This window comes from Labeo rohita, chromosome 17 (genome assembly GCF_022985175.1).
Source record: "Labeo rohita strain BAU-BD-2019 chromosome 17, IGBB_LRoh.1.0, whole genome shotgun sequence".
Classification (NCBI taxonomy): Eukaryota; Metazoa; Chordata; class Actinopteri; order Cypriniformes; family Cyprinidae; genus Labeo; species Labeo rohita.
In genome coordinates this window covers 34,187,757-34,204,756 of record NC_066885.1, presented here as the reverse complement: position 1 = coordinate 34,204,756, position 17,000 = coordinate 34,187,757, and the positions used below count along the sequence as shown (strand labels likewise).

At 41.3% G+C, this 17,000-nt stretch overlaps 1 protein-coding gene across 2 annotated transcripts in view; it reads right to left on the bottom strand.

The window, feature by feature from the left end:
* Positions 1-184: 184 nt before the first annotated feature.
* Positions 185-17,000, bottom strand: part of ttll5 (tubulin tyrosine ligase-like family, member 5) — a 123,163-nt gene continuing 106,347 nt past the window's right edge. For both annotated transcript variants that reach the window (XM_051133351.1, XM_051133352.1), the window contains exons 31-32: positions 7,480-7,562; positions 185-993 (exon numbers count right to left, since the gene is read on the bottom strand). In XM_051133351.1, coding sequence (XP_050989308.1) covers positions 941-993; positions 7,480-7,562 — 136 coding nt within the window. In that variant the 3' untranslated portion in view covers positions 185-940. The remainder of the gene's footprint in view (positions 994-7,479; positions 7,563-17,000) is intronic.

Here is a 17,000-nt window from a genome sequence, read left to right as displayed (position 1 = left end):
GCTGGGATCATTTACAACCGCATTTGTGATCGTTTGAAGCCGCATTTAAACTGCATTTTGGAAGTTCAAAATCGGGGCACCATATCAGTCCATTATATGGAGAAAAATCCCGAAATGTTTTCCTCAAAAAACATAATTTCTTTTCGATTGAAGAAAAAAGACATGAACATCTTGGGGTGAGTACATTATCTGTAAATTGTTGTTCTGGAAGTGGACTTCTCTTTTAAAGTGAAGCATCAAACTAAAATCAAACACAATGTCATCCCTTTAGCACAGCAGTGTTGACCATGGTGCATCAAGTTTTATCAGGACATTGGTCAAAAATGGTCAAGTGTTTACAAACTCACAGAGGCGTCACTTTTACCTGGATGTTGACGCTTCTACACCGCAGATCAGAGCTGCTCCTGCGGTTCCTCACACCTGAACGAGGCACTTGAACAGAAGTTGTTAGCGATCATTAGCAAGCGGTGCCGAAAGCTCTTTACTAAGAATTTTAACTCTTCTATCTGTACATGTAAACATGGATAAACGTGATGGGCGCTCTCGTGAGCTCGATGGCCTGCTGTTGCTGCGTTTCGCTCCGTGTGCTCGTGTCGCAGCTGTTGCGAGCCGTCAGTCCGTGCGCCCTTCACATGGCATCAGATGTGGGGTGAAAATGAAGCCTGGACAACTGCACATAAGCGGCAGCGACAGTCAGGGCGCCTTCAGACTGTGGAACAGATCCAATCAAAGCAAAGTATTTCATGTACAATCACACACTCAGAAAAGACACACATAAGGCTGATACTGATTATCAGAAGACAGCATATTGAGAGTGAAGAGGTGAACTCTTAATGTCCGTGTTTTGCGCAGGTGTAGAGGAGGACGTAGATCTCTTGATCTCTGTATGTAAAGTGATCCTAGAGAGCAGCTGATTGGTGCGGCTGACCTTTGGCTTCATTCATCTGTTCCAGGAGCCCTGAGTGTTAAAGAGTTTACTGTACACTGACAGACCTGTGAACACAACAACAACAACACAATGAATCAGCAAACACACACATATGAGCTGTAATTGAACTTCAATCTGATTGTAGTTCTGAGCTGTAAACTCAATGATAAAACACTAATAGAGTCGATGACGATCTTCACATGCACCATGATGCATACCAGGTTTTTAAACTACTCAAGAGCAACAGTGTTTTAAGGGAAGGTTTCAGAACAGCTCTTCTATTGCCAGTTTGCATCACTTCAAAGGTTTTTTAAATCTATTAAATAAAAATGATTGCTTTTGCAATGTTTTACACTTTTAAGTCATATAAATAATCAACCATCACAACTTCTCACTACATGTTTTTGACCACACTTTAGTTTGGAAAACAATCCTCACTATTTACTGTTAACTATGACCTTTGCTTCAATAAACTCCTAATTTACTGTTTATTAATAGTAAGGTAGTTATTAAATTTAGGATTGGGGATCTATACATATGGCCATGCAGAAAACGACATTCATATGTGCTTTATAAGTACTAATAAACAGCCAATATGCTAGTAATATGCATGCCAATGCCAATGAGCAACTAGTTAAAGCTAGCTTTAAAAAGAAAAAAATTGTAACAGCAGACAATGTTTTATGTGACCCTCTTAACACTTAAACAAAACACACAAAATAAGTGCAATTCTTGTTCAAAAGTCTCTAGAGAGCTTTCACTTTTTCTGCTTTTTGGCAGTAAAACCATAGGCCTGAAGCTTGGCTACACCTGATACCAATTGCAATCATCATCGTTGGTTATTTCCATTGATTTAATGATTATTAATCATTACATCATGAAAAACAAAATAGGTATTCAACTGGGAACAAAGTGAGCAAAATTCATTTCCAATCAATGAATTGGTCAATGACTTCAGTTCAGCATGAGTTCTGCACTCTCACAAATATTGCTGTTATCATCACTGCAGCTGTCTCCACTGCACAATGAATCACTTGCATTGAACCTTTTATGATGAGAGAATCTGTAAAAGTGCAGAATCTCAGAGCGTGTGCTAAACAAAACTACAGATCTGAACACCTCTGATGCACCACTGCATTCAAACACACATCAGAAACGTGTGATCATTCTCAACACTGCAAATGAAAACATCTGACATTGCATTTTTGACAAATGCAGATGTAATATAACGCCACAACTGACACTTTTCATTCATTTTTCCATTTCACTTTTACCACGTCAGTCATAATAGTTTCAGTTTAATTGTGCAGGGGAATTTTTGCTCCCATATTTTGTTTATTTTGGTGGTATATTTTTACCCCAAGTTAGCCCTGTTGATTTCCAACCCTGATCTCATGACCTCTCTGTAATCCTATTGACAGAAATCCACTGCAGCAACACAGAACTATAATTCCCCTAATAGAGAATGCATCATGCAAATGTGCCCGAATGAGAATTACGTGTCATCTGAACACTTTATTCTTAATATTCTACAAGTTTAGTGTGCAAACAGTTGCAAAATGTCAAATAGTCAAAGAAACACTTTTTTTAACATGTAACAGTCTCATGGCTTATTTTTTCTTAAAAAACAAACAAACAAATAAACAAAAAAACTAAAAACTGCCAAAAGCCTTTTTGGCATTTTAAATAGTTTCTGGGGAAGCTGCTAATCAGCATGTAAACATAAATATGCTTGTGAAAAAAATTACTGAGTTGAACTGATTTGATCTGAATAACAACTTTTCTCTTGTGCAACTGCTTATATCTGATTGACTAACTGCACATTGTTATTGACAAGAAATAAACCAACTCTGAAGTGACTTGAGCTAAATAATGACACAATTGTCTTTTTGGAGCTGCTTCACAGCAGAATCCCCATAGCTGAGTTTCCATTATTAGTTATACATATGTAGTTAGTACTATATAAAGCGCTATAGAAATAAAGGTGTCTTTACTTGATGACTTCAGATGACAAAGTGGTTTCACAGCTGGAGTGAGTTATTACATTCTGATGAAAGATTATGAAGACAAACATTTATTTTGGAACAGCATGCACTGATGATCAAACTGTATTGGGTGCAAAATGATGCATTTGATCTTGGCCATTGATTCTTTGAGTTCTTTGCTGGTGCATGACTGTGAAACATTAAATCCTGAAATAAGAGCTCATCAAGATCCAAGTAAAACTCTGAATAGCAGCAGATGTGCGAATCACATCAGAGCGTTTGATAAGAGCAGCGTTCTCCGTCGAGCCGATGTCCAGCCGCTGCACTGATCCCACAGCAGCAACCACACTCCCAGAGCTGCTGAACACTATTCCCTTTCATTCCCTCTCCACACACTCTGTTTATTTTGGTGCTCTTTTACACCATGAGGCCTTACGGCACAGGAGAACGAAAACATCGCGCCTGGCTTCCAATCCGGTGACACGACTGCTGGAAGCTGCTGTTCCTGCTCAGAAAGACGACAGAATAGATGGAGAAAACATGTTGCTTTTTTAAAAGCTACTGTCTGTTTCTCCTCTGAGTGTCTCTGACTGATGTTTTCACAGTCAAATACATGTGCGCGAATACACGAGCGCATCGCAATCAACCACTAAATCAACACAGAGAGAGAAGAAATCATTTTAGAACCATTCAAATTTTAAAAAATATAAAACTATTTGTGTGTAAATGTTTTGGTCCAACACTTGGAAACTTTTTTTTTTTTTTTGAAGGAAGTCTCTTCTGCTCATCAAGGCTGCATTTAAAAATACAGTAAAAACAGTACAATTGTGAAGCAGCAGTTTTCTATGTGCACATCTGTTTAAATGTAATTTATTTCTGTGATGCGCAGCTGAATTTTCAGCATCATCACTCCAGTCTTCAGTGTCACATGATCCTTCAGAAATCATTCTAATATGCTGATTTGCTGCTCAACAAACATTTTTGATTATTAGCAATGTTGAAAACAGTTGTGGTGCACCATATTTTTATGGAAACCATCATACATTCTATTGTTCTATTCTTTATTTCTTCACAGATGAACAGACAGTTCAAAATAACTATTACTTTCATGATTTTCTCCTGATTTTGTGGTGAAATGTGCCCTTGATGTGTGTTCATGAGATGGGACTCATATGTAGATGCAGCACATCAGAAGCAGTCTCAAAACAAACTTTCGCTTCTTCAGCGAACTTCTTCAGATATCTGACCTTGAGCCTGTACTGAGCCAAAGGTTGAAAATGAAAAGTGAAATCCAGCCATTTGGCAGAAATCTGTGCGAGATGAGGTCAAGTGAAAACAAAGACGAGGAAAAACATCACAACAATAGAGGGCTGTTTACGGCTAATGGGCGAGCGGCTGAGCGAGATGAGAGGAGGCGACGCTGATGCGCATTGACGGCTGATCTCAGAGAATGCGGCCGTATGGATCAGCGCTAACTCCCTGTCAGAGTCCATCAGAGCCCAGCGCTCTCATCCACGCTAAAACAACACCGGCTCTCAGTCCTCTACTGCGCTCACTGCTGGCTGCTCAAACGCCTCTCGACCTCCTGTCCGGTGAACAATGGAAAACTGCATCTGTGAAATTCACAAGCGCTTCCCTGCAGATGGAGCCGCAGTTATTGATGGACAGAGGACTCCTGTTTAACTGCGCCAAAGGACACGCAAAAGTGTTTTACAGGCTTTGAACAGTAACAACTGATAAAAGACTCCTACTCCATTATCTGTTTCAAGTTACTCCATGTTTCTTTGCTGATATAAAGACATTAACTTGATCTGAAGTGACAGTAAAGACATTTAGAATGTTACACAAAACTAATATTTTTAAAGGGGTCCTATTATGCTCTTTTACAAAGTCTTGATTTTGTTTTGGGGGTGTACTAGAACATGCTCTCATGCTTGCTGGTTTGATAAAACGCATTATTTCTAACATAATTTACATTATTACAATACCTTTCTCCCCAGCCTGGCACAAATGACTCGATTAGTTCCAGGTTAAATGAAGGCCTGCCTTCCGAAAAACTAAATGTATTGTGATTGGTTACCTGTCCCACTGCGTTGTGATTGGCGAACAGCTTAGACAGTGTTTCAGTACTGCCACACCCCTTAACAAAGAAGCAAGTTCCGTGTACAACTGTTAGCGCAAGCTAGATTAAAGTGATTCTTACATTTTAAATGTGGATATTTGTCTTACAAAAACGCATTGATTTGCTACAGGAGGCCTTTATTGACCTCCCGGAGCCATGTGAGGCACTTTTTATTATGAATGGATGCACTTTATTGGACTCGTTTTGGACTGATGAGAAGAAACACCCGTCTATGCCGTTCTAAAGCTTGGGAGTGCCAGGATAAATTTTAATATAACTCCGACTGCATTCGTCTGAAAGAATGAAAGAAGGAAGTCATATACACCTAGGATGCATGGAGGGTGAGTAAATAATACGTTACAGTAGTGTTGGGTCCTATCATGAGCCTGAGAAATCACCAATACATGATATTATGGTGCTAATGTATTTAATTATTTACATACTCAGTTTCATTGCCCAAAACCAGCTGCAGCATAAGGCTAAAAGCAGCCTAACATTATCACAGAACATCATCACTGATTAGTCTAGCCTATTCTAGTGCAAGTTTATGCATTTTAAAAAAACACCCGCGTTATAAGTGAAGCTAACGTTATCTACACTGTATGATCAATAAATCTCTTACCACACACTGCACACGTCTGCGGCGCGTTACGGCTCCGACGCGGCAACCGGAGTATATTTCGGCTTTATTTGCGGATTTATTTTAATGATATTCTAATGGACCGTGTTGTGACATCATTGCATGCGGAAAACAAACGCTGTAGTCTAAAGGAGCCGTTTGTTGTAGCTTTTGAAAAGGTTTTTTTAAAAATGAAATATCTCCCTTTGGAGTGGACTTTGAGATTTGTAACTTTGTAGATCTTTGTTTATGCTCGAAGATACACACCACACACTGACTAAAGTTCAAAAAGTGAAAAAGCATAATAGGACCCCTTTAAATAAGTGCTGTTCTTTTGAACCTTCCATTCATTTGTGAATCTGGGAAAACAAAATGTTATCATGGTTTCCACAGAAAAAAAAAAAAAAAAAAAAAAAAAATCAGCATGGGTAGTAACCAATGCTGAGCAGCAAATCAGCATATTAGAATGATTTCTGAAGGATCATGTGACACTGAAGACTGTAGTAATGACGCTGAAAATACAGATTTGATCAAAGCAATAAATTACATTTAACAATATTCACATGGAAAACTATGGAAGCCTGTTTCTGCAACTGAATTAAAAATACAAAAGGCAAATTTTGGTATCACAATTTTTTTTTTCTCCAGAATTGCATTACATTAACTTGCAATTCTACATTTTTTCTCAGAATTGCACATAATGTCACAAACGAAATTTTGAGAAAATAATCTTTTTTCCCTCAGAATTTGACTTTATTACATGCAATTGTGAGTTTATACCTCTCAATTCTGAGAAAAGAAGTGAAAAAAATATTACAATTTTAATCTTGCAATTCTCGGTAACACTTTATTTTAAGGACCAATTCTAACGATTAACTAGCTTATTAGCTTGCATATCACTAAGATATTAGCTGTGTATTAGTACTTATAAAGCACATATTAATGCCTTATTCTGCATGATCATATTTTAGATCCCTTAATCCACCACATACATAAACCTAACAACTAAATTACTAACTATTTATAAGCCGAAAATAAGGAGTTTGTTCAGGAAAACTCTTAGTTAATAGTGAATATGTGTTTGTCTGTGTTACCACATTCTCATTACTTAACTTGCAACTGCAAGTTTATATCATCCAATTCTAAGAAAAAAAAGTGAGATGTAAGCATGCAACTGTGAGAAAAAAATGACAAAATTCTTTTTTTAAACTTTCTATTCAGTGGTGGAAACAGGCTTCCATAGAAAACACTTATTTTAAATTGCAAAATTATTTCAGTGAATTACTGTTTTTACTGAATTCTTGCTTAAATCAGTGCAGCCTTGGTGAACAGAAGAGGCTTTCTTCATAAAGTGTGTTTAATCTAGAATAATTCAGATCCAGCCAATCAAATGCCTCAAATCAGCATAAAAGTTTCTTTGCACCAAATGTCACCTGTGCATGAATAATGACAGGAGCTTCATATGACAGCAGTACCGTTATAGTTAGTATTATAGTAGTTTATTTTCTGGGATCAGCAGCAGGTTGGAGCTCACAGCAGCTGTCAGTGGATCAGACACTCAGCTCATGTTCACACAGGTCTACTTAACAACACCAGACAGAAAAAGCAGCCCTTAGTGACACGTATCAAACCTCACACTGGAATGGTCACTATGTCCAGCTGCCCGTGCGGATATACCAGCCTCGAACCCGCTGCCAAGGTTCCTCATTAAAATACCAGAGGCTTCAACCTACACAAGCCTGAAGATCAACCTGACACGGCACACAATGCTGAACCTGCCTTTTGGTACCACAGGAAGTGTGTGTGTGCTTGTGTTTTTCCTCACCTGTCTTTGCACACACAGTATCATACACCACATGCTGTCCACTGGTGCCGCCCTGACCGGCTGGAGGCTCAGATAATGCTTTCCTGTGGACAGAAACAATGATCATTAGCATCACATCACATATCATCCCTCCTGACTGAAGGAATAGTTCACTTCCTCATCATCCTAAGTGTTTTTTGGTTGGCAAAAATGGCTTGGGTATAAACATTCCGTAAAACATTTGTTTTTCACCGAAGAAAGAAAGTCAAACAGGTTTGAAATAATGATAGAATGATGATTTTTGGGTGAGTTCCCCCAATATTGCCAATAGGACTCTTAAAGGAAAACTCCACTTTTTTTGAAAATAGTCTCATTGTCCAACTCCCCTAGAGTTAAATAGTTGAGTTTTACCGTTTTTGAATCCATTCAGCCGATCTCTGGGTCTGGCGGTAGCACTTTTAGCATAGCTTAGCATAGATCATTGAATGTGATTAGACTGTTAGCATCTTACTCAAAAATGACCATATATAATGATGATATTTTTCCTATTTAAAACTTGACTCTTCTGTAGTTACACTGTGTACAAAGACGGACGGTGTGCAGCGCCTGAAAGTAACCGGCACTAAGTTTGTGTAGATGCAGAGTTGATGGCTGTGTAATATCATTGCGCCTGCTCCATCCATGGTACGGCAGCAAAGTTCCATGATTATTATGCCGGAATGAGAGTATAGTTCCTAGCCATATCGACTTAGAAAATTGCAACTTTTCATTTTCGTCCGTCTTTGTACACAATGTAACTACAGAAGAGTCAAGTTTTAAATAGGAAAAATATCTAAACTCTTTGGTCATTTTTGAGCGAGATGCTAACGGTCTAATCAGATTCAATGATCTATGCTAAGCTAGGCTAAAAGTGCTACCGACAGACCTGGAGATCGGCTGAATGGATTCAAAAATGGTAAAACTCAACTGTTTAACTCTAGGAGAGTTGGAAAATGAGCTTGTTTTTTTAAAAATAGCGGAGTGTTCCTCATTCTGTTTGAAGGCTTCTAAACTGCTTTTGCTTCAGGATACTGATTTCACACTGGACATTTGTGAATGAACAAACACAATGCACAAATCATTTATTACACAAAATCAGGGAGAAGAAAAATCACAACATTAAAATGCACTAATTGTATCACAAACTAAATCTGTTCAACCATATGCAACCATTAACATCATACAGACACACAACCCAACCATGCTTCATCTGTGCAATTTTGTTGAGCTTCTAACCAGAGAACTTCTATCTGCAAGATTTTTTAAATTAAGTTTTAGTAAGGGATAATGCAAGCCAGCTGTGCTTTAAATGTGACACTGGACCACAAAACCAGTCATAAGGGTCCATTTTTTGAAATTGAGATTTATTCATCTGAAAGCTGAATAAAAAAGCTTTCCACTGATGTATGGTTTGTTAGGATAACTATTTGAAAATTGGGAACCTGAGGGTGCAAAAAAAAAAAAAAAAAATCAAAATGTTGAGAAAATCTGTTTTAAAGTTGTCCAAATGAAGTTCTTAGCAATGCATATTACTAATTAAGTTAGTTTTCATATATTTACGGTAGGACATTTACAAAATATCTTCATGGAACATGATCTTTACTTAATATCCTTATGATTATTGGCATAAAAAAATCAATAAAAAAAATCAATAATTTTTGATCCAAATTTTGACCCATACAATGTATTTTTGGCTACTGCTACAAATACACCCGTGATACTTATGACTGGTTTTGTGGTCCAGGGTCACAAATGATTGTAATGGACAATGTGGAAGCAAGGAACCACCAGACGCAAAGTGAAATGCCAGCATTGACAAGTTAAAGATGTTAATGGTGTCTGCAGCACAACATTTGACCCAAAGGGTTAAAATCATGTTATTTTTGTCAGTTATGGCTAATTAGCTCTAGCATTCTGTTTACTTCAAATCAGAAACAGAGATGAAATAATGTGGTAATACCACATTTATTTGGATAAATGAATTATAACATTTATTTGAATAAATTACTTTAATTAATTATCGATCAACAGAAAGGGAGAGAGAGAATATGACAGTAGTGATGAGAAGTTCGGATCATTTTACCGACACGGACCTTTGAGTCTCGTTCAGAAACATGAACAAATCTTTTTTCGAGTCATTTCATTCATTTTAGCAAAATATAATTAAAATGTTACGTTACTTCTCTAACACATCTACTGCTTACATGTAACGCCAAGCCAGCAGAGGGAGCCCTCACCCTAGGACTGCCTGCATGCTCCCTCTGCTGCTTCTACTGTTACTTCCTGTTTGACACTATTTAAAGACTGACCATGTGCTCAATACTTTGCGAAGTATTGCCCTGCTATATGGACTCTACCAAGCGTTTATCTGTTTTCTTTGCCTTGTTTAGTTCCACGGTCTTGTTTCATGATCATCGTTTTGTTGTTGTTTTCTGCCTTAGTTTTACTCAGTTCATTGCCATAGTTTTGTTCAGTTTCTTAGCATTGTTTCTTTGTTACTTTTGGACTGCTCACCCTTGTTTTTCGACTGTGCCTGTGTTTTGGACTACGAGTTTGTGTTGCCCTGGATATATCTGTTTGCCGGTATCGGACTCTGCCTGTCAACTACGATCTGTTCAAATAAAGCTCGCTTATGGATCTTACACGCTTCCCAGGGTCCTCATTACAGAATACTTCGCCACCCAAAGATCCAGCAGCTTACTCAACACAGATCACCATAAACCCAGCAGCTTCTGACCGCCAAGCCAACATGAGTGCAGACACCAAGCTAATCCGTTGTCGCCAAGGAAATCACCCCATTGAGCACTACGTGAAGGATTTTCTGGAACTGGCACATCATACTACCTTTGATGAGGTATGCCTTATGATATTTTTCAGAGGAGGACTTTCTGAGCCAATTTGTTCCCTCATGCCTTTTCCTGAATCCACTTGGACTTTAGAACGATATATTGACGTTGCATTGTTGCTGGCTGGGTCACCGTTTACTGTTGGGATTGCGGATGAGGGACTCTGCAATCCCACAGTAACCTCCATACCGCAGCCTTCTCATGTCGAGCCTGTTCAAGCCATGTCTGCCAAGGTCGCACCCACCAAGTCAAGGTCTGCTAAGCCACCGCCTGCTCACCCCATGCCTGCCGCTCCAGGGCCTGCTCACGCCAAGCCTGCCGCCCCAGAGCCAGTCCACAAGATAGCTGCCGCCACGCCAGAGTCTACACGCAAGATGGCCGCCGCCACGCCAGAGTCTGCACACAAGATGGCCGCCGCCACACCAGAGTCTGCACGCAAGATGGCCGCCGCCACGCCAGAATCTGCACGCAAGATGGCCGCCGCCACGCCAGAGTCTGCACGCAAGATGGCCGCCATCCCCAAACCTGTTCACAAGATGGCCACCATTCCAGAACCCGTCCACAAGATGGCCGCCATCCCAGAGCCAGTCCACAAGATGGCCGCCGTCCCCAAACCTGTTCACAAGATGGCCGCCATTCCAGAGCCAGTTCACAAGATGGCCGCCATCCCAGAGCCACTCGACAAGATGGTCGCTGTCTCCAAGCCACGCCACCTGATGGCTCACGTACTGGACTCACCCCTAATGGCTGTATGGGCAGCTAAAATGGCAGCTACCCCTGATTCAAGTCAAGCTGCAGAGCCAAGTCAAGCTGCAGAGCCAAGTCAAGCTGCAGGTGCATCTTCAGAGTCAGGTCAAGTTGCAGCTGTGTCTCCTGTGTCAAGTCAAGCTACAGCTGCTGCTCCAAAGTCCAAGGCTTCCAAGTCAAGTCCAGTTCCAGAGTCCGGCCAAGCAACAGAGCCCGGTCAAGCAACAGAGTCAAGTCGAGCAACAGAATCAAGTCAAGCAACAGAGTCAAGCAAGGACACAGCTGTTCCCCATGAATCAAGCCAAGTTACAGCTGTTCTCCATGTGTCAAGCCAAGACACAGCTGTGGTTCTCCATGAGTCAAGCCAAGTCACAGCTGTGCCCCACGAGTCAAGCCAAGTCACAGCTGTTCTCCACGAGTCAAGCCAAGACACAGCTGTTGTTCTCCACAAGCCAAGCCAATATACAGCTGTTGTTCTCCACGAGTCAAGCCAAGACACAGCTGTTGTTCTCCACAAGCCAAGCCAATATACAGCTGTTGTTCTCCACGAGTCAAGCCAAGATACAGCTGTTGTTCTCCACGAATCAAGCCAAGTTACAGCTGTTCTCCATGAGTCAAGCCAAGACACAGCTGTGTCCCACGAGTCAAGCCACGTTACAGCTGTCGTTCCTGAGTCAAGCCATGTCATTCCTGAGTCAAGCCATGTCGTTCCTGAGTCAAGCCAAGTTGCAGCAGATCTTCACGAGTCAAGTCAAATTGCTGCTGTCTTCCCTGAGCCAAGTCAAGTTGCGACTGTCGTCCAGGAGCCAAGCCAAGTCGCAATTGATCTTCATGAACCAAATCAAGCCACGGCAGGCCTCCCCGAGTCAAGTCCGGCCACGGCAGGCCTCCCCGAGTCAAGGCAGGAAACTGTTGTCCTACCAAAACCTCACCAGGTCCCCTCTAACCTTCTCAAACCACCTCCCATATCAGCTGACCAATCAAGCCACGCAGAGCCCACGCTCCCAAGCCACGCAGAGCCCACGCTCCCAAGCCACGCAGAGCCCACGCTCCCAAGCCACGCAGAGCCCACGCTCCCAAGCCACGCAGAGCCCACGCTCCCAAGCCACAAGTCCATAACACTATCTACTGTGCTGCCTGTAATGGCCGTCGCCATTTTCAGTGTGTGGGCTGCACACTATGTTCCAGAGGCCTCACCTGTCCACGAGTCTGCTCCAGAAGCTTCGTCTGTCCACGAGTCTGCTCCCGAAGCTTTGTCTGTCCACGAGTCTGCTCCAGAAGCTTCGTCTGTCCACGAGTCTGCTCCAGAAGCTTCGTCTGTCCACGAGTCTGCTCCAGAAGCTTCGTCTATCCACAAGTCTATGCCAGAAGCCTCTCGGGTCCAAGAGTTTGCGCCAATACCTCCTGAGGTGTCAGCATGCTTTGTAGAACCTCCTAAGGAGGTGGCATCCATTAATGAACTCACTGCCTCGCCTGTCCACGAGTCTACACCAGATGCCTCTTCTGTCCAAGAGTCTGCGCCAATGCCCCCAGAAGTGGCAGCTCCGGCTGCAGAACCTCCTAAAGGGGGCGGCGTTTCCCGGCCTGCTCCACGGCCCTGGTCCTCCAAAGTTTCACGGTCTGCTATTGCTCCACGGCCCAGGACCTCCAGTGTTCCACTGTCTGCCACAGTTCCACGGCCCAGGACCTCCAGGGTTCCACTGTCTACCACAGCTCCACGGTCCTGGTCCTCCAGTGCTTCACTGTCTGCCACTGCTCCATGGTCCAGGTCCTCCAGTGCTTCACTGTCTGTCCCTGCTCTACGATCCAGGCCCACCTGCTCATCATGGACCTGGCCCTCCGTCCCACCCCCTGTTTTGCCTCTGTTCCCCCACCCACCTGGACGGTTGTTGTTTTGAGCGCCAGGAGTCGCTCCTAGGGGGGGGATTCTGTAACGCCAAGCCAGCAGAGGGAGCCCTCACCCTAGGACTGCCTGCATGCTCCCTCTGCTGCTTCTACTGTTACTTCCTGTTTGACACTATTTAAAGACTGACCATGTGCTCAATACTTTGCGAAGTATTGCCCTGCTATATGGACTCTACCAAGCGTTTATCTGTTTTCTTTGCCTTGTTTAGTTCCACGGTCTTGTTTCATGATCATCGTTTTGTTGTTGTTTTCTGCCTTAGTTTTACTCAGTTCATTGCCATAGTTTTGTTCAGTTTCTTAGCATTGTTTCTTTGTTACTTTTGGACTGCTCACTCTTGTTTTTCGACTGTGCCTGTGTTTTGGACTACGAGTTTGTGTTGCCCTGGATATATGTTTGCCGGTATCGGACTCTGCCTGTCGACTACGATCTGTTCAAATAAAGCTCGCTTATGGATCTTACACGCTTCCCAGGGTCCTCATTACATTACACAAACGTTGATCACACTACAAACAAGACAAAACTATAATGCTAAAAGAAACAGAAAAGATTCATTCATTGTTTACCTGGGTCTTTAGTCTATGATTAGCTCACCTCACCTCTTATCTGACAAGTTTTCGGGTTCGAGTCGTTCGTTCATCATGTGACAGCCCCATAAGATGAACAACTCGAAAAAGTCGAAGACTCGAAACAGGTGAACTAATTCCAGTACAGAACCTAATAGGAAGTTGCACATGTGCAACGAGACGAGTCACTCCCCCGAGACGAATCGTTCTTCCCGAGTCACATTAAAGATCCATTCAAAATGAACGAATCGTTCAAGAACGATCCATCACTAAATGACAGTAGTATGAATTATCTGTGCATCTCTCTTTTCAAACGATGAAGCTGTAAGATTAGTTACTTCAAAAACAGCGATTTTACCTCCTCACTGCTGAGGAATATGCTGCATCAATCCAGTATCTTAAGTTATTTTACTAATAAAAGTCACAGGGCAGCACTGACAACTAGTCTGTGCTCTTAAATGTTTCTGTGCGTGCACAGCACAATCCTCAACCTCTCTCTCTTTCTGTGTGTGTGTGTGTGTTACAGCACATTAACATAAAACGGTGATTAAACTGACTTGGAGCGGTTTTAATGCATACCTGCAGAATCAAGTATTCAGACAAACCATGGTATAAGGCTTTTTAAGACCTGCACAAATAAAATTAATACTGTATGAGCAGGGTAGGGCAATGTCTGTAAACCCTGTCTACCAGGTGACAGATAAATTTATCTTAAAATATTGTACAGTATAAACACACCCTTTGACATCATTTACACGTTGGCATTTGGCAGACGCTTTTATCCAAAGCAAAACACAAGACATTCAAGATACACATATCAGTTCATACATGCCCTAGGAATCAAACCATGACCTTGCCATCGCCAGTGCCACTGCTCTACAGTTTTTTAAACAAATTAATATTATTGTTCTAACTTCTATTGTTGTTCTGTTTTGTTCGTGCTGTCTGTCAATGCTTGTGTTCTGGCTCAGCAGTTAAGAAGATCTGATCTACTGAAAAAAGCTTTTTTTATTACTCTCAGGGTCTAAATAGATCTGTGTTTGTACATTCTATAACATTTTTAATTTTAATCATAGGCTGGGCAAAAATATGCTGCTATTTATATGAGGAAATTCTGATTCTTGTAATGTAAATCAATGAGATCTTTATAACAGTACAGCAGATACTGACAGAAAATGATCTAAATATGAGTGTCTATGTGAGATGAGACTGAAATGATCCAAACATATAATGCAATGCAATCCAGTGACGATTGAGAGATGAACAAATAAACTTTCCTCAAAAGATGTGAGGTGTTTTGGAGGCTTGTGAAGATCATTCCTCCAGTGAGGAACAGTGAAAGTAAAGCTTCTGGAAACAAACATTCCTCAAAAGATCCTGATGATCAGATTTGAGACAAAAAAATGATTAATGGAGAATCAAATAAAGCCAAGCTGATTCATTCCAGTAAGTGCTCGCCTGGAAATATTACTACAGTTTCTCTTACATTGTGATTGTGTGTCAAACAGATTTAACAGATAAGTTTGATCATATTGATCATTTAGAGACCTTCATATATGATACATACAGTAGGCTTTATACAGCTAAGATGGCATGTAAAGCAGTTCAAAATGAAAAACATGTTCAAGAGCCTTGTGTTGTTTCGAACACATCCTGTGTGAACGGCCCATAAAAACAAAGTGTAAACACCACAACATTATAGAGTAGATTCAAATGAACTAGAAATTGATTTGGCAGACATTGACTATGTCAGAAACGCTGTACAGAATGCCATCATTCTTCTGTTTCTTTGGCTTTTGAGTCCTAAGCTAAGCTAAGTTGAGTTCAATAGCCCTAATGACCTCCATCATCACGCCGCTCCCTGACAATTAACAGCCAGAATAATGTGGCCTCTCTCACAGAAGACTTGGCCACAGAGAGCCAATGCAATTATCTGAGGCAGAAACAGGGCCCAACATGCCTGTAACTTTGCACGTTAAATCCGCTAAGCATTTTTTGGGAACAATAAATAAAGCTCAGCTGGTATTAAGCTGCAGAAGCAGGACGGGAGCTCGCCAGAGCCGCATTAGCGCACTAATGAGGAGGGCGCACAGTGCTGCCTTGTAGGGTCCACAAAGTTGTCCTTTCATTTGGTGGCTCGCGCCCGGACCGGCGGCACAGATAGAAACGCTCTCAATTATACGTCAGACCTCTCTGAACAGGAAACGACACTTCAGTGCTTTATTGGTGATTGGAGTTTAGGAGCATTAGCGTTGGTTGGTCAGATGTCGGCGGGCTGCTTGCCAGCACTAGCATGCAACTGTAGGTGTGGAACTTGTTAACTCAATGCACAATACTCTCTACATTCAGATTCTGCTTTAAAAAGCCAAATCCATTTAGACCTTAAAGAAATCCTTATTATTGTCGTCTTGTGTGAAACACAAACGAAAATCTTAAGCAGCACGTCTGTGCCCCTCGAAGTGGAGATTTATACTGCCAAACTCTACAAAAAGCACCATAAGAGAACAAAAAATAACCAAAAAATAATTTGTTATTGTAAATTTGTAAATAAAACAAAAATCACTGAGTGCAGTTTTAAAGAATATACCATTTTCTACTTCAAAATCTCACATTTAATTCATAAGTTACTTGCTGTTTTGTTCATGAAATTTACTATTTATAATTTTTTTTTTCAGTACATGTATTTCAAGATTTCACAAAAGTCATATGACAAAAAAGACGTATTTGTGTGGGGAACAGACTAACATTTAAAGGGGTCATCGGAAGTTGATTTGATTCTTTAGGGTCTTAATGAAAAGTCTATAATATACTTTGGTTAAAAATTCTCAATGGTAGTGTAAAACAACACCCGTTTTACCTTGTCAAAATCAGCTCTGCAAAAATCATTCCATTCTGATGGATTGTTCCTTTAAATGCAAATGAGCTCTGCTCGCCCCGCCCCTCTCTTCTCTCTGTGGAGTGACGAGCCTGTTTACTTTAGCTGCATTTACCTGCTAAACTTGCTAACTAGCACATTATTAGGAAAGGCGATCGCAAAGATTCATAAAAAACCCTTATGCTCACTTCTGCTATAGGTGAAGCTGGATCATGAATGATTTGCACGAACATAGACGGATATATGTAGATCGGGAGGCGCATTCCCTTCGCAAACAAACGTAATCCACTGCATCTTCAGGGGCTCAGATGTCAGGAGTAAATGACGACCACTATGTTCATTATTACATCCAGCAACACAACACCTCAATCGCTCAATCAGAGATATTCTTGTCTAACTTACATCCCTGCTCCGGCATCCAAACAACGGTGTCGGACTGAGACAGCTGATCTGTGGTAAGACGCTCATGTCAATCAACTATCGTGGGAGCGGCCTCTGTGGGTGTGACGGCACACCGACAGGCATCTGAGAACGGCTCGATTTGAAAAAGGGGATATTATTTTTAC